Here is a 25017-nt window from a genome sequence, read left to right on the forward strand (position 1 = left end):
AGGTCCTTAAATGGGTCTACAGTTTCATTCACTGTGTGTTGTATTAAATATTCACCTTTCAGTTTGTCTCCCAAATCTCATATGCTTAGTTTTTGATGTATTTATCAACATATTATTCTCCTGTGCCCAAATGGTCAATTTAGTCAAATTATTTTGCAGACATGCCTTATATGTAACACTTGTAATCAGGTCACCCAATTTCAGGTCGTCAGCATATAGACTGTAGAACACCTCAGATGAAAAAGTAAGGTCTGAAAGATACAATCTAAACAAGTAAAGGCCTAGGACAGAGCCCTGTGGGACACCTTGACCGTAACCAAGGATTTCACCTGTTCAGTTGGCGTGCGATACTTGCCATGTCCTATTTGTAAGCCATGCAGCTATCCATCTTATCAACAGTACATCAATACCTAGTACTAATTTATTGATCAGTGTTTTGTGTCTGATCCTGTCAAATGCTGAAGTTAAATCTATATAAATCACATCACAGCACAATTTTTCATTCATAGATGTTATTATATTGTTATAGAATATCATGTTACAGGTGGTAATAGATCTATTTTCAATATATGCATGCTGATATATGGTTTCAAGTCCTTCACCTATCCAGTTCTGACAATAACTTATCCAGTATTACCTTCTCCATTATTTTTCCACAACATGAAAGTAGACTTGTGTCTAGACAGGTTTAATAAGTGCATGTCTCCAATCTTGAGGAATCTCCCCATATTTATATGACCTAGTGAATAATAGATATAATGGTAGTTTAAGTTCTTGCTGGCTGAAGTGTTCTCAGGTCATTGTTAGTTATTCTGTCTCCTCCCTGCTCTTTGTTTGGATCCAGTTTGCACTCTTCTTTTTCAATATAATCTAATTTGATTCCAATATCTGAGGTTACCTGGATGTCACTAGGACAACTTACCACCCCTTTTGTGGAGCCAAACTGTTTTGCATAAGAATTTGTAAATATATCTATAATCTGTTGTGTCTGAGAATAAATTTTAGAATCTGCACACAGTTTATCAATTTGTGTATCTTTACTGCTTCCACATCTTATGTATCTATAAAAGGTTTCATATTATACTCAATATCTTTATATAAATTTTCTTCATATTTTTCTTGATCTTGTCTAACACTATGCTTAATCTGTTTGTCCAGCTTGTGTATTTCAATTTTCAAAGTTGTAGTCCGACCTCTCTTCCATTTCTTATATTTTTGTCTCTCACCTTAGTCAGGTATCTTGTTCTTATGGAAATATACCCCCCTGATGTTGTGTGCCTAGATCCTGATGTTAAACATTTTTTTGACTTTTTGCACTCAGTTTTTCTTTCAAAACTTTCCACATTCCATCTGCAGTTTTTTTTCACTAAACACCTCACTCCAGTTAGTTTTATATAGTAACTGTTTTGCTTCCCTATAACCTGTAATTAACCTTCTGTACATTGGCTTAGATTTCATTTTGGCAGAATTATTTTGCAGCAAATTAACCTTAATAACCCCATGATCACTGCATATCAATGGTGGTAAAACCTGACTTGAAGTTACAGTAATTTCTTTGGGAACACAAACATTATCTAGTATATTCTGTCCCCTGGTATGTTTTTTTACAATCTGAAGCATTTGTTGTTCCTGAATATACTCTGTGAATAATTTCTGTACTAACGTTGTTGAATCAATATTATTCCAGTCTGTTACTGGTAAATTTAAGTACCTAGCTAATATTATTCTTCCCCCCTGTGTTTCATGTAAGAAATGTATGAATTCCTCTAGGTGATCTGCACTTGACTTTGGTGGTCTATACACCAACAATTGTTATATGTTCCAGGGTTGTCTTTATTGTCAAAGTTACACAGTCTATAGTATTGGTGTTATCATTGAACATGTAATAATCACAGGTCTCATAGCTATCTTTAATCCCTATCATAACACCTCCACCTGATTTTTTTGTTAAGAATGTCTGTTACAGTAAAAACATTTATACCCTGTCAGAACTGGTTTCCAGGCATTGTTCTTTAACCGTGTTTCACAAACAATAACAACTTCAATCTTGTGGGAGCGTAGCAAATTTTCTAATAAAAAAAAAACATTATTAATGCTACTAGCATTAACAACCATCAGAGATGCATCAAATGTTGCTATCTGTGAACTGTTACATTTTTGACCTGGAAAAAATCCTGGCTAGTGTTTTGTCAAATATTGCAAAATATCTTCTGCTTAAATTCTCTTCCCGGATCTAAACAAATGCACACCATCATGTCTGAACATGTGTGCCCAAAAGAAGGCTTGGATGCGCTACACACTTCCATTTTTTAAAACAGGACATTTTTTCCATGTAGGTGTTTATCCAAAAAATATTTTCATTCACAGTGACCTGACTATCTTTTCCATAGGTGATTTGTGAAAAATATGTCCTAACACCAGTAGAAGCTATACTATCTAGGAGGGCTGTCAGTTCCCGACTAACAGTCAGAGAATCTTTGTTGGTGACATTATTTGTACCAACATGAATAAAAACAGATCCATACTTCCTTATATTAAGGCATTCCAAGGCTTGTTTCACATCATCTGTTTTTGCTCCTGGCAAGCATAACACTACTCGATGTTCATTATCATCTCTGCAGATATAAGTATCAGTTCCTGTAATAACTGAATCTTCAATTACAAGAATATATTTGCTGACCATCTCTGAAGAATCTTCAGCTTCTAATACAGTCATTTCTGCTCTATCAATTGTTACGAAGGATATATCTTCATCACTATTAGTCTTATTAATTCCACTGTTTTTATTGCATATTAAATTCTTATCCAGCTGGCATTGTAAATCCACAGTTTGAACCATGTAGTCAACATCTGCCTTTCTCTTCTTTTTTCTTACAGTAATGTTTTTCAATCCTTCCATGTTCAATTTTCATTTCTTCCTTTTCATCTGGCCCTTGCTTCTTTTTTCTACCTTTTCTACTGGAAAGGTGATGCCTTTTTCTGTAGACTGAGGGTTTTCTAATAGACAGATATTTTCATTCCCTGTCACCAGTGTGTTACATAACAAAGCAGAATCCTTTTTATTACGTATTCTTTTTCCTTTACAGTCATTAGTCAGTTTCCTTTTCTTCCTTGTTATTTGTTGAGAACTTCTTCCTTTCTTTCTTTTTTGTTTCCTTCTAAACAAACTGGATCCTCAGATTGCTGAGTACTTGCATCCACAATTCCATAGTTCTCAGGGGCATCATCATGTTTCATAGGGGTTGAATGTTCAATGCAGAAAAGAGATGCATCATTTCCTAAATCTGTTCTATTTGTTCTGTGCCTAACATTATTTAATTCATCAGTCCAGTCATTAATATGTGATATAACAGTTCTCCAAGCCATACCAATTGCACATGTGCAATCATCATCATTAAGTCCAGATTTGCTTCTAACAATGGTAAGCAAATCATCCAGCTTTTGACACGAGGAGCAAAGATCACCAGTGTTATCAGCTGTTACCTTAAAATATGCATAGTATTTATTACACTGTACAAGATACTTGTGCATTAGCAAATTATTTGCATACTCGTTTAAGGAATCCATATTCAGCTTTAAATGAATAAAATATTGCAAAGGAAAAAAAATTACACAAAGTCAATAGCAAAGAATTCAAAGGAACTTAAATCAACTTCTATAACAAGAATTATACCAGCAATATCCAACTGAATAATAAAATACAATAAAGTTGTTCTGACCATACAAGTTCTACCAGCCAGGCAGAAGTTGTAATTTCTTTACATTATAGCTCGCAATCGCACCTCCTTTTAACAGTAAAAATAAATAAAATTTCTCTTACCAGTCAACTCCACAACAAATCACAAACCAAGACAGGATTGTTTAGATATTCTCAGAATTTTCCTCTCTGCAGTCTGTGTAAATTTATAGCTGTCTAGGCCCCTTGGGGTGGCTGGAGCTTGCCTATCTAAAACCTATCCCTTTCTCACAACCAGCAGTGAAACTAAAGGTAAAACAACAAAATATGAATCAAAGTAAAGCTTGTTAATAAGCAGTCTCTTCCTACCTACAAACAGTTAAAAATAGTGATAACAAATGCAGTATAATTTCAAATAAAACTGCTCTTACCAGTCAACTCCACAACAAATCACAAACCAAGACAGGATTGTTTAGATATTTTAGGTATACCATCTGGAATAAAGACACCATTTCCTGCCCTGAAAGCTGAGGAACGGGATTTGAGATCAGAAGTCCCTGTCATCTGCGTATACAACCAGGCTGTTTTGTACTGCATAATTCTGCTGTAATAACTCAGGTCTGTGCTGTTTAATACATTTTTCTGAATTCTATTCTGCAAACTAGCAGCATTGTCATGTAGCATGTGTCTACTATTTTTTAACATTCTCATTACAGATAGTCTTACATTTATGCTCTTTGGCCCATGCCATAACTGAAAATGATGCCCACTATAGTTATCAGTTGTTAAATGAATAAGTAAATAAAATAAATAGTGTGGAATGTGCTCATTTCCCATTTTTTAGAAGTAATCCCAACATGCAGTAGGCTATAGATAGGGGACATCACACTGACAACTCTTAACATTTCACAGGAAAATAATGCACTGGCATATGTCATCCTGTATGAGGAAAAAGGAATCCTGTCTCCTTGGATCATTTGGGAGGGGGGGCACTGTGCAGACTCGAGTTGTTCAGCACTCAAGGAAAGCTGAGTCCTTCTGTTTACTTCAAGTGGGTAAGAAGGCCTTGATGGTGGATGCATTATGTCTCTGTTTATCTATGTCCCTCTCTCTCTCTCTCTCTCTGTGACAGAGAATGTCTTCTGTCATCCCTGCTGACTGCATCTTATTGCAGAATTTAGAGAAAAAACACCAAAATCAGTCCATGTTGTCTTGTGGTGGAGTAGTAGAGTGTGATTTCTAGTTGTTGTGTTTCTAATTGTGCAGGACAGTGTCCTAATACAAACCACAAAAGACTTCTTTGTTTAGGGTGACAGCTGATTGCAGCAGTGCAGGAAATTACCCCAGCTTTGTAATGGCAGCAAATGATTCTACCTTATACTGCTTCTGTAAACTATCCGCTCCTGTCAGACTTTCCTGTGGGAATTTTCAATATGATTGAAGCCACCAGAAAGCTATCTCCTCTCAAAATTTTACTGTTTAGCAGAGGAGGATGTCCTTCATGGATGCATCTGCAGTCATAACAACTGGGTTGTCCTATCGTCAGGCAGCCCTTCAGTCGGCCGGATTCCAAAGTCCGGGTCCGGCTTCGGCTGATGTCGCACTTCACCCGACGTCATCTCTGTTGGTCTTCGGGTATAAAGGCATCAGCCGACGCCATTTTCCTCAGTCTTTCTTGCCGCGTGGCGCCCGAAGCAGAAGCTGTTCGCAAGTGCCGGTCGGTCGGATCCAGAGATTACTTGTACCGAATACTACTTCGAAGACTTCTAAAGCTAAGTACCCCGTTGGGGACTCTTTCTTGCCTCAGCCGATGTCAGAAAAAGTTAATAATTGTTTAACCTGTGGGAAACAAATACCTCATAAAGATTTCCACTCTTACTGTCTGCCTTGTTTAGGCCCAGCCCACGACGTAGCAGCCTGTTCGGCCTGTGCTTCTTTCAACCGACGAACGCTTAGGCGTCGGTCGGAGTTTGCTGAACAGTTTTTCGGTTCTGATTTTGCGTACATTATGCCGTCGGATCCTCCGACTTCACAATCTACCAAAAAACGCAAAGATAAAGACCGACACTCGCGGTCCGCGGTTTCGGCCGAAACCATGGCTAAGCATACCGCGAGTGTCTCGGTTTTGGCCGAAACCGAGAAAACTGATCAAAGTACAGCTGAATCTATCTCTACAACTGAGGCCCCTGCTACCATTCTTGAATCGGCCTCAGAAATTTTATCCACTACGGTGGTTGCCACTGACTTATCAGACACCATTCCCTTGGATGTCTCTACCCCAGCACGTGGTGCTGCTAGGCCTCCAGCAGCCATGTCCATTAAGGCCTTCGCCAGGGCTAAAGCAGCCAAGACTACTAAAACAGGGCCTGTTAAACCCCTACAACCAGGCCCTCCTCTAGTTCTCAAATGCTTACTCTGGCAGAAGATTTAATTTCTTTAATTAGAGGATCTCAATCTCACCCAGACAGGGCCTCTCAGCCCCCAGAGAAGAGACCTAGGGCAGAGCCCCCTGAGCCAGTGTCCTCTGATGATTCTGCCGATGAATCAGACATAACTGACCAGCCAGAGGCTCCTTTCTCCAATTTTGAAGACTCTGATGCTGAAGAATCCATTCCAGCTGCTTCCCCACCAGAGGAATTCTCCTTTGGGGAAACCTTACATGCCATGCGAGAGCAGTTCCAATGGCAGCAACAGGATTTTTCAGACTCCAGAAAAAGACTTAGGACCTTTCTGCATCTTCCCCAGCACAGGCCCTTAGCTATACCTCCTGTTCTCTCTGTGGTGGATGATGCTTTCAATGATGTCTGCTCCACACCAGACTCTTTACCTCCAGCCCCTGCCAAACCAGACAGATTTTACAGGGTGCCAGACACTCATCACCACCTTTACAAGGCTCCACTTGCAGACCCCGAAACTATATCCCAGGGTCCCAAGGCAGTAGCCGCGACCACAGCTAAAAATCCTACTCCTTCTGAAAGGGAAGCAAGGTCATTAGACAGATGGGGCAAAAAGGTCTACACTTCAGCTACTCTCTCAGCTAGAGCTTTAAACTGTCAGTTTCACATGATACAATACCAAGAGTTTATGCTTGATCAGTTAACTAAAAAGCTAACCACTGATGAATCTCTTGATAAGAAATATGTATTAGAAATGGTAAATAACATACAACAGGTTAGTAACCATTCCTTAAAATGTGGCTGTGATGCACTGGAGGCTTCATTTAGATCAGCCATGACTGGCACAGTGATAAGAAGGCATGCATGGCTTAAGGAGCAAGCTTTACTGGATCATGTTAAAGCTAAGTTGCTAGATGCTCCTATGGATAAGACAAGTTTGTTTGGTACACCTGCCCAGCAGGTTATGAAGAAAATGGAAGAAAAGGCAAAATCTGTTCAAACGGTTAAAGATTTCTTGCAGGTTCAACCCCCAAGGTTTAGCAGGAACTGGCCTGCCAAAAATTGGTCCTTTCCTGACTCCACAAGATCTCAAAGGGGAAGGAATAGACGTTCCAGAGGCAGAAACCAATCCAGAGGAGGTGCCTACAGAGGACGACAGTGGCAAGGTAACAACAGAGGCACAGACACAACCTCTGCCACTACAGCAACACAGCCACAGTGACTTAACCCTAAATCCGCCTACAAGGGAACAAATAGCAGCTCCTCTAGGCGGAAAGTTAACCTTATTTTCAAAAAACTGGCAATATATAACAAAAGACAAGTGGATTTTACGAACCATAGATCAAGGTTACCGGTTCCACTTCCACACCTTACCAGTCAAAAGAGGAATGCCAAATCTACCTCCAAATCAAAAAACAGAGGCTCTACAACAGATAATGCAGTTAACAAACATGAGAGCTGTGGAAAGAGTGCCAACAGCAGAGCAAGGAAAGGGGTTCTATTCAAGACTATTCCTAGTTCCAAGAAAGGAAAACAGTTGGAGACCAATTCTGGACCTGTCCACCCTAAATACATATATCATTGTCCCAAAATTCAAAATGCTGACCCTACAGCAACTTCTTCCCATGCTGGGCAAGGAGTGTTGGCTGGTAACTCTAGATCTCAAGGAGGCATACCTGCACGTCCCCATTCGACCAATCTGCAGAAGATACCTCAGATGTCTTGCAGGATCAGAGCACTATCAATTCTCAGCATTGCCCTTTGGCTTATCTACTGCGCCCAGAGTATTCACAAAATGCCTGGCATCAGTAATCGCCCATTGCAGACTACAGGGAATTCAAATTTACCCATACCTGGACGACTGCCTGCTACAAGGGGACAACAAAAGCAAGCTGACAACAGATTTACAAAGGGTCATTTGCTTGCTACAAGCACTGGGATACACAGTCAATTTACAAAAGTCAAGGCTGATACCATCCCAAACAAGGACATTCTTGGGCGCGGAATTGGACACAGTAAAACAAATGGCATTCCTAACTACAGAAAAACAAAAAGAACTCCCTCGTTACTTCTTGGCACTAACAAAACTGAACAAGTTAACAGCAAGAAAAGTACTGCAGGCCTTGGGCTTCATGGCATCATGCATAATCTTGGTCCCACTTGCCAGACTACATATGAGAAAACTACAGTGGTACCTAAAGAATTTATGGTCCCAACACAGACACAGCCTAGAAACAGAAATCCCATTAATTCCATGCTTAAAACAGGAGTTCCTATGGTAGGCTCAGGCATGCCAGTCAAACCCAGGGCTACCCTTTCGCAGAGGTCAAGCAAGCCAGACCATCACAACAGACGCTTCAGACCTAGGATGGGGGGCCCACATGCAAGACAAATGCCTACAAGGATTGTGGACACAGGATCAACTTCACCTGCACATCAACCTAAAAGAAATGCTGGCAGTAAAATTGGCAATCCAAAAGTTCAGACCATTTCTCAAAGAGGGCCAGTTGATGATAAGGACAGACAACACCACAGTCATGTGGTACATCAACAAACAGGGAGGCACTCATTCATACCCCCTATGCAGAATGACTTTGGAGCTGTGGACCCTGGCGCTCAGCTACAACATCCAGTTACAGGCAATATTTGTACCGGGAAAAGAGAATACTCTAGCAGACATATTAAGCAGAACCACATCGGATGCCCACGAATGGAAGCTGCACCCGGACATCTTCAAGACCATCTCAAAGAAATGGGGAATGCCTCAGATAGATCTATTCGCATCACCTCTCAATCATCAGCTCAAAAAATTCTGCACAAGGACATTCCACCCACTAGCATGGAAAGTGGATTCGCTCTCCTTCAGCTGGAAAGGCCTAACAGCATATGCATTCCCACCTCTTCCCTTGATACACAAGGTATTACTAAAAATCAAGGAAGAACGTCCAAGGATAATCCTGATAGCTCCAAACTGGCCAAGACAACACTGGTACCCACTGCTGAGGAGCATGTCTCGGAACAATATGTGGCCAATACCTCTGATGCCTTTGATGTTAACTCAGAACAACTACAGCATCATACATCCAAACCTAAAAACGTTACAACTGACTGCATGGAGCATCACATAGCAGCAGCTAGTCCAGAACTTTCACAAAGAGTTAAAGACATTATTCTTGAAGCACGCAGACCTTCAACAAGAAGGAACTATGCTGGCAAATGGAAAAGGTTTGTCATTTGGAGTACTGAAAGAGGAAAAGATGTGTCAAACATAGATATGCCTAACATTCTGGAGTATCTGGCCGAACTTCTTCATTCAGGCCTGTCCTACTCCTCCATCAAGATACATGCATCAGCTATTTCAGCAGAATACAGCTTTGATCCACCTGTTTTTTCGCACCCTTTGCTCAGGCAGTTCCTCAGAGGAATCAAGAATGTAAAACCTCCAAGGAAACCACCATTACCAGCTTGGGACTTAAACTTTGTGCTAGAAAAGTTGACACTATCACCCTTTGAGCCAGCAGCAACAGCAGACCTACAACACCTGTCATGGAAAACTGCTTTCCTACTGGCAATTACTTCAGCAAGGAGGGTTTCAGAACTACAGGCCTTAATGGCAGTGCAACCCTTCCTAATCTTCCACCAAGATAGAGTGTCCATGAGGACTAATCCTACATTTATGCCTAAGGTGGTATCCAGAGTGTCTTTAAACCAGGCAATCCACCTACCTACCTTCTTTCCCAACCCACAAAACAGAGGGGAAAGAATACTACATACCTTGGATATACATAGACAGCTACGCTACTACTTGGACAGAACAAAAAGTAGCAGAAAGACTGACCAACTTTTTGTAGCCTATGCAACAGGAAGAGAAGGAAAAGCTATTTCAAAACAGACAATCTCCAAATGGATAGGAAATTGCATACGATTCTGTTACTCCTTCCATGGGAAACCAATTCCACAGAACATAAGACCTCATTCTACAAGGGCAACAGCCACTACCACAGCCTTCTTACGAGGAGTGGCAACCAAAGACATTATTGAGGCGGCTACTTGGACCTCCGTGCATACATTTGCCAAGCATTACAATTTGCCTCTATATTCCAGATCCCGAGCAGGGTTTGCCACTGCTGTACTACAAGGGATCCTAAACACACCATAATCTAGTTTTAACCTCCTCCCCTAGTTGGCTATGGTATTCTACCCAGTTGTTATGACTGCAGATGCATCCATGAAGGACATAGTACAGTTTTGTACCTACCATAAATGTAGATGTCCGAACTGGATAGCATCTGCAGTCAGGATTACCCTCCCTCCTTCCCCTCTGTGGTACTCCTAGGGTGTTTACCCTCCTAATAGCTAGCTGGTGGGGGGAGTCTTTTATGGTGTATTTGTTTGTATACATGCACATACATGCTTATTTTTGTGTTTACCTCTATCTATTTGGAAACATTGGCATCTATCCAAATTTTAGCCTTCAAGAGGGCTACTGGCATCTGGGGCAAGAAACACTGAGGAAAATGGCGTCGGCTGATGCCTTTATACCCGAAGACCAACAGAGATGACGTCGGGTGAAGTGCGACATCAGCCGAAGCCGGACCCGGACTTTGGAATCCGGCCGACTGAAGGGCTGCCTGACGACAGGACAACCCAGTTGTTATGACTGCAGATGCTATCCAGTTCGGACATCTACATTTATGGTAGGTACAAAACTGTACTTTCTTCATCTGAGTAGAGACGCCTCCTTAGTTAGACTGAGGCTGGTCCTGACCATTTCAGAAATGTCTGTTGCTTGGGTCTCACTTATTCCATAAGCACCTCTGTACATGATTTTTTTTTTTTTTTTTTTTTTTTTGGAAGGCAGAACTGTAACCTACCATTAGCTGGTTTAGCACTTCCTTGAAAGGGTTCTTGCTCTTACATCTCTAAAGAAGAACTCACATCCTCATTTGAAATTGAACTTACTTATTGGCAGGCTTCCCCATCTTCCATTAAAATGAGCTGATTCAATAACTCTGCAGTTCATATCTTGGATGATGATGTTTTTGGTGGTCATCAGTTCTCTTCACAAGAAACCCACTCTTGCCTTTTGAAAATTTTAGTCTTTCATGGTAATTGAATGTCCCTTAGGACTAACTTGTGTTTCTCCTGAAAGAGGTCTTAATACACTCCATTTTTGTCTCCTTGTATTCTTTCTTGAGGGTAGACTCTAGGGGGATACCTGAACAGGGTGCATGAATGCAGGAAGACAGACCAGTTGTTTGGTTCCTTTGCTTTGTAAGGAGGAGCAAACCCTTAACAGGTGGATTTTTTACTGCACTGTCTTGTCTTTTGCTATCAGGCAGCTAACTGCTTGTTAGAAAATGTTTCTGCCAAAGGGCTCTGCACCATGTGTATAATTGTTTTTATTGTTTCAAAATGTTTCATTTGAAGAAATCTGTGCCACAGCCACTTGGTTTTCAGTTCACACTTTTCCCAAATACTATTGTGTGGAATATGAGTCCAGGATGAAATCTTTCTTTTGGCAGATCCTTATGAGTGTAGTGAGACCCAGTCTTGCAAGTCACAACACTTCAAAATTTTAAGTTGCTATTCAAGCAAGAAACAATAAATTCCAAGTTTTGCTGTCAAACCTTTAAAGTGTTCTTTACAAGAAGTCCCCCTGTAGCCTTACCCTGTATCTCTACTGTTCATATATACTAACTGTAGGATCTCTGTACCCAAGGGTAAGAGAAATAGTCAGGGATATCACAGTTTTAGACTTAGTAAATATGCACTCATTCGCATCTTCATTACAGCTGTTCTAAAGATGTCAGTTATGGCTCTTGAAATTTCAATGGCACCTGATTTTTGTGCTGTGATGCTTCTGAATTCCATTTTCTGAATCAAGGCCTTTTTGTTTTCTTTCTAATCTGACCTCATATGAAAGTTAACCTGGTAATATTTTGGATTCTTCCTAACAGTTAACCTGATGCAGAAGTCTTTGTGAATCAAATATAGTTTACCTGTTCTTTTCATATCAGTTGGTCTTTGAGAAGATGTTTATTATTCTCATGTGAAATGACAGCCTTTCAATCTGTCTGTGGATATATTTCATTTATGTTTGGCGATTATATATTTTTGTATTCTTGTGCTTTGTGTCTTTCATTTTGTACTCATTCAGTACAAATTGGTCAAATTGGTGAAAGCAGGGGCTGAGGACAAACTCCTAACCTGGCATGCAGTATTAGTGTGCACGCATCCTTGAATGTTGTAACATATGTACTCAGAAATATGTTAAATGTTGTTATCAGAAGAGAAAATCATGTCACCCAATGTAGAAGGTCTGACATCAGCTGATATGCTGATTTTGCATGTTATCCCTCAGCATTTTGTCATTAGCCTTACAACTTGATAAAACTCTTTGTGCCTTCTCAAGTGTCCCCATCAAATGTAACTCCACTACTTTTTGTTACCGTCTGTCACTTAAACTGATCTTGTAATTACTAGAATACAAAATTACATTTTTTATGGTATCAGAACATTGTACCTGTTTTTTTTTTCAGTTTTCCTACCGTAAGACACAAATGAAAGCAGACTTGCAAAAGTAAAAAATAGTTTTTGCATGACTTCTGACATACAAAGTATCACTGGTATGTGACGGTTTTCCTGCACTGATTTCATGTCTTTTTCGTTTCTATTCACATAGCATAGCAAAAGTAAGAGAAAATGCTGGTACTGCTGAGGATCCTGCACCAGATGGTACTATTCTGCCTCCAAAGGCCTCCATAACCTCCACTGGCCGTATGGAACATGTCTGGCACTATGATGAAGAATACATCCCTGACAGTGCCAAGCCAGCTTCATCTGGATCCCCTGTTCAAGTTGAAGGCATTGTGAGCAATGGGTTTGTGGCTGTGAACCTTAGCTCCTGCAGGCAGGAGATGGACTCAAAAGAGTGGGTTATTGTAGATAAGGAACAGGACCTTCATGATTTTCAAACTGAAGGTGGACAAGGGCAGAAACTGACTGGAAGTCCCTCTGATGAGGAGCCCGAAGTGTTGCAGGTATTACAAGACTCTCCTCAGGAAGAACAATTAAAACTGGATCCAGTTCTTACAGATGCCATTGAAACTAATGAGACAGTGTTCGCACCAGGAAGGCAAAAAGACATTCAGGTCTCAGAAGACAGACAAGTTATGGGCAAACTAGAGCTTACAGTTGGAGTTGCTAGTCAGTTGTTACCAGTTACACCTACAAGCCAAATGGAGGCACAAGCTGAAGGAGCAATCACTCCGGTAAGGAAAGAGTGCCGCATCATTAAATATTTCATGATTATAAAGTATTGGGAAGGATCAGAATTACTGGTGAAGATACTATAAAAGAAGCTTCCCACAGCTTCAGCTTCTTCATAGTTAGTTTTATAAGTACTGACAGTATCTTAAAATATATTTAGTCTACTGCATATTGAGTTTTGTAATGTGGTAAACCACTGCCGCTCCATTTTGGAGAAAGATGGCTAGGAAAGAAGCTATTGAAAGACTTGACTTATTCACACATATAGTGTAACTTGGGTATTGTAGTAATTAGTACCTACAGTGCATTTCCTAAAGGTCTCTTGTGCGCTCTGCACTTTTGGAATCCAGTGCAAGGTATTTAAAAGTTACAGATGCACAGATATGGTCCTGAGTTCTGCAAGTGTACATCTGTAAATGTATAGCTGAAAAAAGTAATATCTTTTTTGTTTTTAAGCAAAATCATCTTTTATGTTTTCCAGCCTCCATAAAAGAAGCGCACAGGATATACCATGTGCTCTCTTTCTTCACAGTAAAACAAAGAGAGCACCATTAGCAGACATTCTAGAACTGAGTATGCTGTTGCTTTGATACCACAAAGAAATTCACATGAAAAGATTTAGTTTATACTCATATGTTTTGCTATTCCTTTAAGTAGAATAAGGACTGCAGTTCAAAATGGACAGACGTAATGTCATAGAGTACTACACAATCTGAGTGATCAAGCATCTGTCCATCTTTTTCAAAAGAAAACATAAAGGCCTCATTTTATTCACTTTCTGTTCTGATGCTCCTATGCTGTTTCTTTTAAAAATTGGGGTATACTTGTTTATTTAGTGGGTTTATATCTGTGACACAGCAGAGGTGCAGGTGGAGCATGACAGCAACAATAGGAACAATGAGCGGCAGTGCGATGATTAAGCAGATTGTATTGGGATTTCCCTTCACAATCAAAGTGTGAATAGTATTATTTGTAAGTAGTCTGTCCTTCCATCTTTCACAAGACACAATCCTAGTTGCAAGCATTTTACATCACAAACCATACTGACACAATCCCAGTTGAAAACATTATACCTCACACAATCTATCCAGTCTTTCTCACTCAGACATTACATAGCTCATTTAAGTCATGCTGGCCTTTTAAACCTCATTCCTCCCTTGTATGTATTGTTCCCACAGTTCCCATTTTTTTTGTATGTAGTTTGCTCCTACCCTTTTCTAAAGATCTCAGTTCTAGTTGTTTTATCTCTGTTACTATATTCACTACTTCCAGTGTTAGTTTGTTTAGATTTTGATTTCCATTTTCTAGTAATTACTTTTTTGGCAGTCACCGTTATTAGATAGAGCAAGGCCTTACTATCTCTAGGCAATTCTGATTCTGTATCATAGCTCAGAAAAATCATCTCCCTTGTCAGACCAATGTAACACAACTAATCATAACCCACAGACATTCAACAGTATCCTGTCCTCAAACTGGTATATACAAAGAACTATCCCACTAGATGGCTCTGTTGAGAAATGTAACTCAGTATTTCTGAACACCTTAAACAAAATGGCACCCCTCCTCCCAGAAATAAAAGAATGAAAACAACTGATATGCACCCTGGTTACCTAACACTACAAGAAGACTTATGTAAACTAGAGACAAAGGCTGAAAAAAATGTCAGACAAACAAAACCACAACAAAACATCCAGCAATATAAAAGTCTTTATAACCAGGCCAAAAGACAAATAATCTCTGACAAAAAAAGATATACTATAGCAAATCCCAAAATAATTGCAAAGCCAATCCCAATAAATTCTAATCATCCATCAAGAAAATACTGCAACCAGGTCAAAAATATAATCCCAGTCCAAGTCCAGATAATACACCTCTAGACACTATCACGCAACTTAATACCTACTTTGTAGATAGCATAGCATCTATTACAAAACAATTTAGTCATAGTACTGCAGATCACAAACAGCAAACAATTATTATGTCCTCATTTACTCTTCAACCAGTATCTATAGCCTATATAAAAACGTCTTAAGCAAACTAAAAATCTGCTCTGCCTCTACAGATAACCTGCCCACTGAATTCCTTAAAATAACAGCAAGTAGCATAAGTTACCCAATATCCATACTCGTAAATAGATCCATACAGGAAAACAGTGTCGCCAAAATCTGGAAAAAGTTGCATATCATTCCCCTCCATAAAGGCAGTACTTCTACAGACTCCACTAATTTCAGACCAATAGCTATCTTATCCTCCTCTATAAAATCTTAGAAAAATGAATCCACAAACAACTCCTGCAATACCTAAACCAAGAAAACCTTCTAACTCAAACCCAGCATGGTTTTGATCCTCCCATAGCACAAATACAGCTCTTATACTTTCACAGATACAGTGAATAAAGCCAGAAATAGCAGTCAACTTGTCTCTGCCATATTTCTTGACCTAACAAAGGTCCTTAATATGGTCAGCCATACTAAACTACTAGTACAAATGACAGCCTTAGATCTAACACCAAACACCCTAAACTGGTTCAAGAGTCATCTCACTGATAGATGCCAGCTAGTAAAATATCAGTCAGTGCTCTCATCTTTTCTTCCTGTCAGCACTAGTGTCCCACAAGCATCAGTCCTTGGTTCACTCCTCTTTAGTATCCTTACAAATTCTCTTCACACTTGCATACAACATGCTTCCCTCATAAAGTATGCTGATGACACAACACTTGTATATACTTCCAACAACCATATACACCTCAACCAAATTACACAAGAATCCCTCACTGCCCTGAAAAATGGTTACAAAACTCCCAACTCCTGCTTAACCCAAGGAAAATCAAGCTTTTACTTTTTCTATTGTAAATGTCTGTCTCATGAAAAACACAACTTTAAAATATACTGCCTCAATAATACCACTGTAGAAGTAGTAACCAATTCAAAACTGTTAGGCATGACCACAGATGATGACCTTAAATTTGATTTACATATACAAAATGCCATCAAAAAACACACCAAAAACTAGGCTTACTTTACAGAGCTAGAAACTTCCTCACGTCCACATCCAGATACACCGTTGCAAGTGGTTATCTTCTGCCTTCTCCTCATCGTTGAGCCCCCATCTTTACTAATATTCAAATCTCACTTACTCAAAAACTTGAGCAGTGTTAAAATACAATAGCCTGTTTTGCATCAAATTCTCACTGCCGTACCCACCATTGCACTGCATTGAAAACAGTTAAGTGGCTAGAGCTACCCATCTGCCTAAAATATATTAAGCTAATTGACGCACATAAAATCATTCATTACAAAACCACTCCCCTAAATGGCCCCTGTGATCAAATAATTAACTTCAACTCACCGTTCATAAACCAACTAAATCATCATGGTATTCTCTGTATTCTCACTCCATAGCTGAAACATGGAACACTGTGCCCACATCTATAAGGACATGCACACCCCTCAAATACTTCACACACTCTCTTAAAAAAATATCCAAAAATACATGGCTCTCCTCATGTTCTACACCAGGTTAATCAAATAGCTCCTTAATTTGCAACTGTTAACAGCATTACCCTGCATCTTGCTATTATATTTTATCCAACTGATAATTTGCCTCTTTTTCCCTATACCTTACACTACTATTATCACAATCACCTAACTTTTCTTTCTCTCTCTTGCTTCCTCCCTATCCATACCCACACTTTACTAATAAATACATAAGTTTCTAGCTCCTATATTACCTCTGCTGTAATTCCCCTCCTTTCTCAACCCTGTACTATAATAAACAAAAATTATTTAACTATCAAGCAGAATCATACTGATCTGAATCATGTTTCATGTATATAGTCTCCTTACTAATATCCAATGTCTGTACTTAATGTGCAAGTATGTTTCATCAAATGTATGTAAAAATGACGTGCTCTCCATTATTGTATATTCTTTCTTGTACGTGAAATCATTCGTTGTTGCTGTGTAATAAGCTAATGTAATATGCTAACTGTCTCTGGAGCCTTTCTGTCCAGGCCTCCCCTAGGAGTCTTTCCCAGACAGTGTTTTTTCTTCATCTTTTCTGGTTGATTTTCTTTCAGGTTTTCAAAAATTATCTGCTGGTATCTAGGCACTGTGCATACTAGCCAGTAACTGAATTTTACTCAAAAACAGTTTAAATTGCACTCCTTTTTCTTAAATTCTATTTTCACAGTGGAAGAACTGAAGTTATGTTGTTGATCATTGTGCAGCCATCTTGGAAGTCCAAGGTGAGGACTTCCTTTGATCTGGAAGCTATACCTTTTGTAATGAGCTGTGTAAGGTAAAAGCATTTACCCAACTGTTTTATAATGTGATGGTCAGATATGAGGTACCTGTCTACCCATGTACAGAGGACTCTTACAAACTTTTTTTTTTTTTTTTTTTTTTTTTTTTTTTTTAAGTAGTGTGTTATCTATGCTGCAAATTGTAGATAGAGGATGTGCACCAAATTCTACATTTTTGGCATTGACTTTGAGCCCATTTTTAGCACACAGTTTTATTTTCTTTTGTTTACTGGGAAAGTCTTTCTGGAAACTGAAGTGCCCATTTTTAGTGGAGGCCCAGGGAGAAAAGCTCTAAAAGAAGGATAGAAATACATTTTTGGCAATTCAAAATAAAAAAAAAAATGGTCAACAAAAATTATTTAAAAAGCATTTCAAAGCAAATGTTCAACAAACTGATGTTATCTTTCCATCCGTTCCTCTACATATGGGTCTCAGATCACACATGGGATCTGTCTTCGACTGCTTAAAAGCTTAGGATCCAGTGATCAGGCTCCTTCCCCTACCTATAGTTCCTGTGCCTCACAGGAGCCTACCTCAGGTTTTGTTTGCCACTCTTCAACATCTGAATGGTTCACTGGTGCTGCAGACATTTTTTGGATTGTTTATTGTAAAATTTTCAGATACTTTTTTTTCTCTTAGATCTACACACACACACACACACACACACACACACACACACACACACACACATACACACATATATATATATTTATATATTTTATATACAAATTATATATATATATATATATATATATATATATATATATATATATGTATATGTATATATGTGTATGTATGCATGTATATATATATATATATATATTTATTTATTTATTTATTTATAGGCTTACCATTATTTGATTGCACTGTACTAGACTGAAAATCAAACATTTGAAAGATCTTGACTGAAAACCCATCTGATTGAAAAGCAATGGACTGTAACCCCTTTCACTAAATCACAAATCATTGATATATTCAACATAAGAAAATGCAGCATAAAATAGTATTTATGCAGATGGAAAGCCCCCCACACCCGCTTAATCATGTATGCTAACTCCACGGCCACACAGCCATTTGAAAAAAGAAAAAAAAAACACCATACACAATGAATCAGTGCTGGTGCACAAGCACTTTCCTAGAGATTTTGGAACTACTTAGAAAGCAGGGTTGGTCTTCCCTGGCACCTTATTCAGAGGAATTCCTCCTCCTCAAGGCTTTTGGTTCTGCCCCATCTCTGTCTTGGGTGGTGCCACCTGCAGATAAGATGGAAAGAGCGTGATACATTTGAGCCTGTCCCAAAGAAGACAGACTAGTTTTTGGTGTCACCTAAAGACCATCCATGTTGGAATAAGGGCATGGCAGTAGATTTCATGGTGGTGGTGGCAGCCACCAAAAAGGAGCTTGCGGAAAAGAGCTCCCCTGTTCATCCACCAACTTGGGAATCTCAAGCTTTGGACAGGTTTGGGAAGCATGAGGGCAGTGAATTGTATGGTACATTTTGCCGGTCTTCAGAGAAATTTGGTTAAAGGAATCTCCACTTCTCCTCCGGGAACCTTATCTGCAGATCAGAAGACCACCCTTGATTCCCAGATGGCTACCCTTCTGCCCCTTTCCATTGCTTGTACTTGCCTCATATCTAATGCTACAGAAGGGGCATCTAGAGCAACCAGCACAAGTATTTCCAACAGGAGGCATGCCTGGATGTGGCTGTCCTTCATTAATGCCCCCTATGACAGATCAATACTGTTTGGTCCGAAAGTTTTAAGATACTGTCTCCAAGAGTGAACAGGATGGTAAATCTCTCTGTGCTGTAGGGTTCACATTCTCAACTCCCCAACAGACCTTCTCCAGGAATCAGAAGATGAGGAAGACAATGTGGTTCAGAAAATCTCAGGGATTTTCGTGGACTATTTCTGGAGATAGTGCTCCCAGTGAAGGGGACGGGGGCTCAAACAATGGATGTCACCCAACAGGCTGAGTTGGTCCTCAAAATCAGTGTTTCAGAAGTCCATTCGCAGAGAAGCCCTTTTAGCACTCCTGAAAGGTTGCCTGGCTGTCCTACTGTGCTGGCAGTTGGGAGTGCTTGTTTCTGCATCCCACAGTCGGGACATCCATCACCCAAGACAAATGGGTACAGAAAATAACCAGAAACTGTTTCATCCTTTTCCACTCTCCTCCCCCACCTCAGAAGAAAATTCCCGATGTTCCACCCTCACAAAGGAAATTTGCAGCTTTAGAAATAGAAAAGCTTATATAAAATCAAGTCATCAAAGAGATCCCACCAGAGCAGAGTGGATGTGTAATTTACTCAAGATTGTTTTAGTGCCAAAGAAAAGTGGTGACCTTGGACCAATTTTGGATCTAAGTCGACTGAACAGATTTGTATTCAAACCAAGTTCCGGATGGTTACAGTGCAGTCAGGTCTTCCTCTGTTGAAGAAGAATGACTGGATGTGCTTGATAGATCTCCAGGATGTGTACTACCACATTAAAATGGACAGGCATGCCATGACGTATCTTCTCTTCTGGATGGAAACCAGTCACTACCAGTTAAGAGCTTTGCCCTTTGATCTCATCACAGCTCCCTGGGTGTTTACCAAGTGTATGGCAGTACTGGCAGCTTACCTATGTCTCCAGGTATTCCAAATGTTTCCTTAGCAGGATGACTAGCTCATAACTGCCCCATCCAAGGATCTACTCCTACTTGTCAGGGATTATTTATCCCCTTGGGCATTGATCTTGGAATCCGAGTGAATCTTCAGAAGTCCCAGCTTCGTCCAACCCAGTATCTGGAATTTATTGAAGATTATCTAGACCCAGCAATGCACTGTGAAGCTTCCTCAGTCACACATCTTGTCTTCACAAGCTCAACAACATATATCACAAAAATAAAAAAACCAAACACCAGCCAAGTTGATCTCTGTCTTCTAGGTTTTTTGGCTGCCTCCTTTACTCTGTTCCCTGTAGCTAGGTTATTTAAGAGAGTAATTCAGTGAAAATTTTCTGTACAGTGGTCCATCAGGCATCAGTCAATGAATCTTCTGATCATTCTCATGAACATTTGCAGACAGCACATTCCACAGTGGTTGACTTACCCCTCTTCTTCAAGATGGATGTCCTTTTATTCTTCCAACTCCACAGGCCATGGTTACCATGGATACCTCCCAGTTAGGGTGTGGGCGGGGCCATTATTTAGGAATGACAGTCGAGGCACATGGTCTCTCCTAGACGCCAGTCTATACATCTCTATCTTGGCGGTGAGAGCAGTCCTCCTAGCATTGCAGGCATTTCAGGACATTCTCCCCTTGGATGTGATCTCCATTCATACAGACAATTATAGCTGCTGTCTGGTATATCAGCAAACAGAGAGGAACAAGATCTTATGACTTAAGTCGAGAGGCCAATCAGGTTGTTCAGATGATGAGAGTTTTTTTTGAAAGAAGTGGAGTTTTTAAGTAATATGTTTTTAGCTAGGTGACCAAGACATCTAATGATATGATAATCTAGTGACAAGAAAATATATTTTGATTTTAAATATTGGACAATTGAGTAATGGTCAAATAAGAGAGAAGAATAAGGAATATAAAAATGTCATGGTTATTCCAGTTGTTGTTTTTAGCAAATTTGTAAAGGAAGAATTTAGTAAAAACCGGAGATTCATGATGGATTTATACAGTCTGAAAGATAGACTGGGTGAACAACCCACCATGGTATATAAGGGAGAGAGGAACGTTAAGGACATTGCAGAGATTTCAAAATGTACAGATTAATGTTACAGGATGACAAGATGTGGATCCCATACCTAATATAGATTTATTTAATAAGCATCAAATGTTATGATTACTTCATACCCTCGCTCATTAACTAATAACGGCAGATTTAGTTGTAACACGTCAGGCGTTATTTGGCAGTATGTCTTTCATGTTCATCTTTGTGTTGGTAAAATTGAAAGACTACCAAAATTAAGAGTATATGGACATAATCTAGCAATTAAGAACAAGGATCCAGACAGGATTCGCAACAAGAATCCAGTACATTACAATTTTCGCAACCGTCGACTCAATTACCAATGACTACTGACTTAGATACATCTGTTAAGATAGTACAACAAGGGCATATTCTAGAATTCAACAATTACAAAATTTTTAATTACAGTAGTTTGCCGGTGAACCTGGATTATTTCAAATTGTTTTCTAAAGGATTCAAGTTCATTCCTATAAGGAAAGCTAGTATTCATAGATCTATAGTGGACCTAAAATTATTTTTATGAAAAAAGAATTTAATGTTACTATTCCAGGACACTAGCAACTCAGGTTCTCACTCAGTTCCTTTTAGGAGAAAAAGTACTATCAACCCCCCATTACACCCACAATTGAGAAAGCTAGAGAAAATATTAGAAAGGGAAATAAGAAACACCATAGGTAACCATAGAACCTTTCCAAATTTGTCCCTTGAGGAGAGAAACCTTTTAAGAGAATTGCAGAACAATAGCTTGATTAGGATCATGCAACCAGATAAAGGGGGTGGCACTGTCCTTATGGACACCATATTATATGAATCTAAAATGAAAAACCTGTTATACGACACTACTAAATATGCAAGAGCTTCGATTAATGAGGTTAACATAGCAAACTCAAAAATTAGTTTACTCTTACAGGATTTACTTTTGGAAGGTTCCATCACAGGGGACTTATACAACTATTTAGTCAATTTACATCCTAAAGTTCCCTCTGTGTTTGGTATCCCAAAGGTGCATAAGAACTCACAGGATCCACCTTTACAAGTCATTGTTTCATTGGAGGGATCGGTCACAACACCTTTGGCTAAATTTGTCGATGACAAATTAAAGGAACTTTCATACAGGGGTGAAGCAGTTCTTAGGTCAGTTCAGTCACATTTATTTTCTCCTGACCTTTTGTTCATTACTATTGATGTTGTGGATTTGTTTGGTTCTATCCCTCATGAGATAGGACTTCAATGGTTAGAAGATAGTATGAGAGACAGTCGCCTTTTTTCTCAGGACGACTTTAGGAATTGTTTGACCTTTATGGAAACTATTCTAACCAACAACTTTATGTTTTTTCAAGGTGAATTTTTCAAACAAACAAAAGGGGTAGCCATGGGTGCCAAATGTGCACCAACCTATGCAAATATAGTTTTGACCAGGTGGGAGGAATTGTTTGTCCTAAACAGTCCTTACTCTAACTGTTGGAATTTGTATAGAAGATTCTTGGACGACATAGTTATTTTTTGGACTGACACTCAAGAAAAATTCTTTGAATTTTTGAATTACATAAAGGGTACTACCAATTTTCTTGATTTTTACTTTCACCTTGAATACACAAACCTTAATTTACTTGGACATTTCCCTCACCAAAATAGGATCAGGATTTTCATCCAAAATACATCGGAAAGATACTTTTTCTAATGCTTACCTACACTTCAAAAGTGGCCACCCATTTTACCAAAAAAAGAACCTTGTAAAGGGACAATTGGTTAGGGTAAGCAGAATGACTTCCAAGGACGATCAATTTTTGGTTGAGAACAAGAAAGTTATGGACATGTTTGAGGAAAGGGGTTACCCGCTAGACTTAATGCAGGAAGTCTTTGAGGGTGTTTCCCAAGGGAGAAACAATAGATTTGCACCCATTTTAGGGATGGCAACTGAATTGGTAAAAGACAATAATCAAGTGATCCAACAAAAAAATAATAACTGGGAACAAGCATTTGTTTTTGACTACACAGGTGATTCCAATGTTATTAATGAACTTGTTTCCAGAGAATGGAATAGATTTGTGGAAATTTCTGATCTAAATTTTGGGGGTTTGGAGCCCCTGAAATTTATTTATCGGAAAGACCTAAACTTCAAACAACTTTTTGAATTTGGTGCATCTGGTAACAAAGACAGTGGTCCACGGAAGAAGGGCACTTTTAAATGTGGTGCTTGCTCACAATGTTGTCATATAGTCAGTACAAGTGAAATACATATTTCCGCTAGGAACAGGCACATTTCCAGTAACAATTATGCTAACTGTAACACTCAAGGGGTGGTCTACATTGTCACTTGTAACCAATGTGCGTCATTTTATATTGGGAAAACTGAAAGGAGATTGAGGAATAGAATGTATGAACATTTCTATGAAATGAGAAAACAAAATAGCAAAAATGCATTGTTTCGTCATACTATTGATTGCACACAGGCTACTTTTTTCTTTTTTGTATTGGAAATAGTTCCCAAGAATGTTACGGGTGGCATGTGGGAAGCAAAGTTGGAGTACAGGGAATTGTTTTGGCAGATTGTCCTGGAATCCACAAAATCCCCTGGTTTAAATGATTTTGTGTCCATTACTTCTGTTCTGAAACTCAGAGCAGCAAAACTTTGATATAATGTGATTATGGACACACCGCGTGTTATTGTATCACTACTTAGAAGGAAATTAGGAAACATTACACATCTTTTAAACTATTTCCTTTTATTACATTTTTTTTAATAAGATTTTTTAACAACTAATTCAAAAGTTTTTTAGACATGTCTTTTCCTTGCATAATTCTTTTTGATAATGCAAACATTATTTTACGTTTACTACGTTTACTATGTATATTTAAAAGAATTTTAAAGTATTTTTGCTACATGTGAAAGGGTATGTTTTAACAATTATATTCTTTCCTATTCAAATCATTTAAAGTGGTTATTTTATTGGATAATTAATTAATTAGGAATTTGTGAATAGGTATTTAAGGTGTTTAAACTGTGGCATTTTGTGTGTGCTTTTTCTGAGGAAGACTTCTATTTTTGTCGAAAACATATTTATTTGTTGGCGTTAATTAAAAGGATTTACTACTGGTTTCTGACCCTCATTTGGTTCTTCCAGCGAACTTCTTCTGGTTCCAGGTCTTTTTGGCTTCGCTTACATCTCCTTTCAGTGGTATCCTTGCATTATACAAATATTCTATTAAATGTCAAGGTTTTCATTTTTTTTTCAACAAGGTTCTAAAAATGGTTATGGAAACTAATTAGTTATTCTGGCAGTTGAAACTTAATACTATCCACCCACCAGAGGTAAATAATAACATTTTGATAAACAGTGTATTAGTTTTAAAAGCTAGTATAATATGACTTGTTTGTTTATTTTGATAGGTTGTATATTTTCCTAGGATTGTTATATTAAAAAATGTATATTAAAAGCTTTTATAGTATATACATTTTAATATTTTTGTAACACTTTTTAATAACCTCTTCAGAAAATGTCCATGCAGTGTTTTATTTTTTTATTTATTTTTTATAAATTCATAGATTCATATATTATTACTAGGCTAATGACCCAGGGGTCCCTTTTTAAGCCTAGGCAAGTTTTCCTGAAAGAATAATGA

The 25017-nt window shown here is 38.8% G+C and overlaps 1 protein-coding gene across 1 annotated transcript in view; it reads left to right on the top strand.

Annotated features, from left to right (window-relative positions):
- The window catches only part of TTBK2 (tau tubulin kinase 2), a 2201340-nt gene that overhangs the window by 1891563 nt on the left and 284760 nt on the right, over nucleotides 1–25017 (top strand). The window contains exon 13 of the mRNA XM_044074209.1: nucleotides 12758–13346. Coding sequence (XP_043930144.1) covers nucleotides 12758–13346 — 589 coding nt within the window. The remainder of the gene's footprint in view (nucleotides 1–12757; nucleotides 13347–25017) is intronic.

Source organism: Protopterus annectens, chromosome 6.part0 (genome assembly GCF_019279795.1).
Source record: "Protopterus annectens isolate FY-2018-M chromosome 6.part0, PAN1.0, whole genome shotgun sequence".
Classification (NCBI taxonomy): domain Eukaryota; kingdom Metazoa; phylum Chordata; order Ceratodontiformes; family Protopteridae; genus Protopterus; species Protopterus annectens.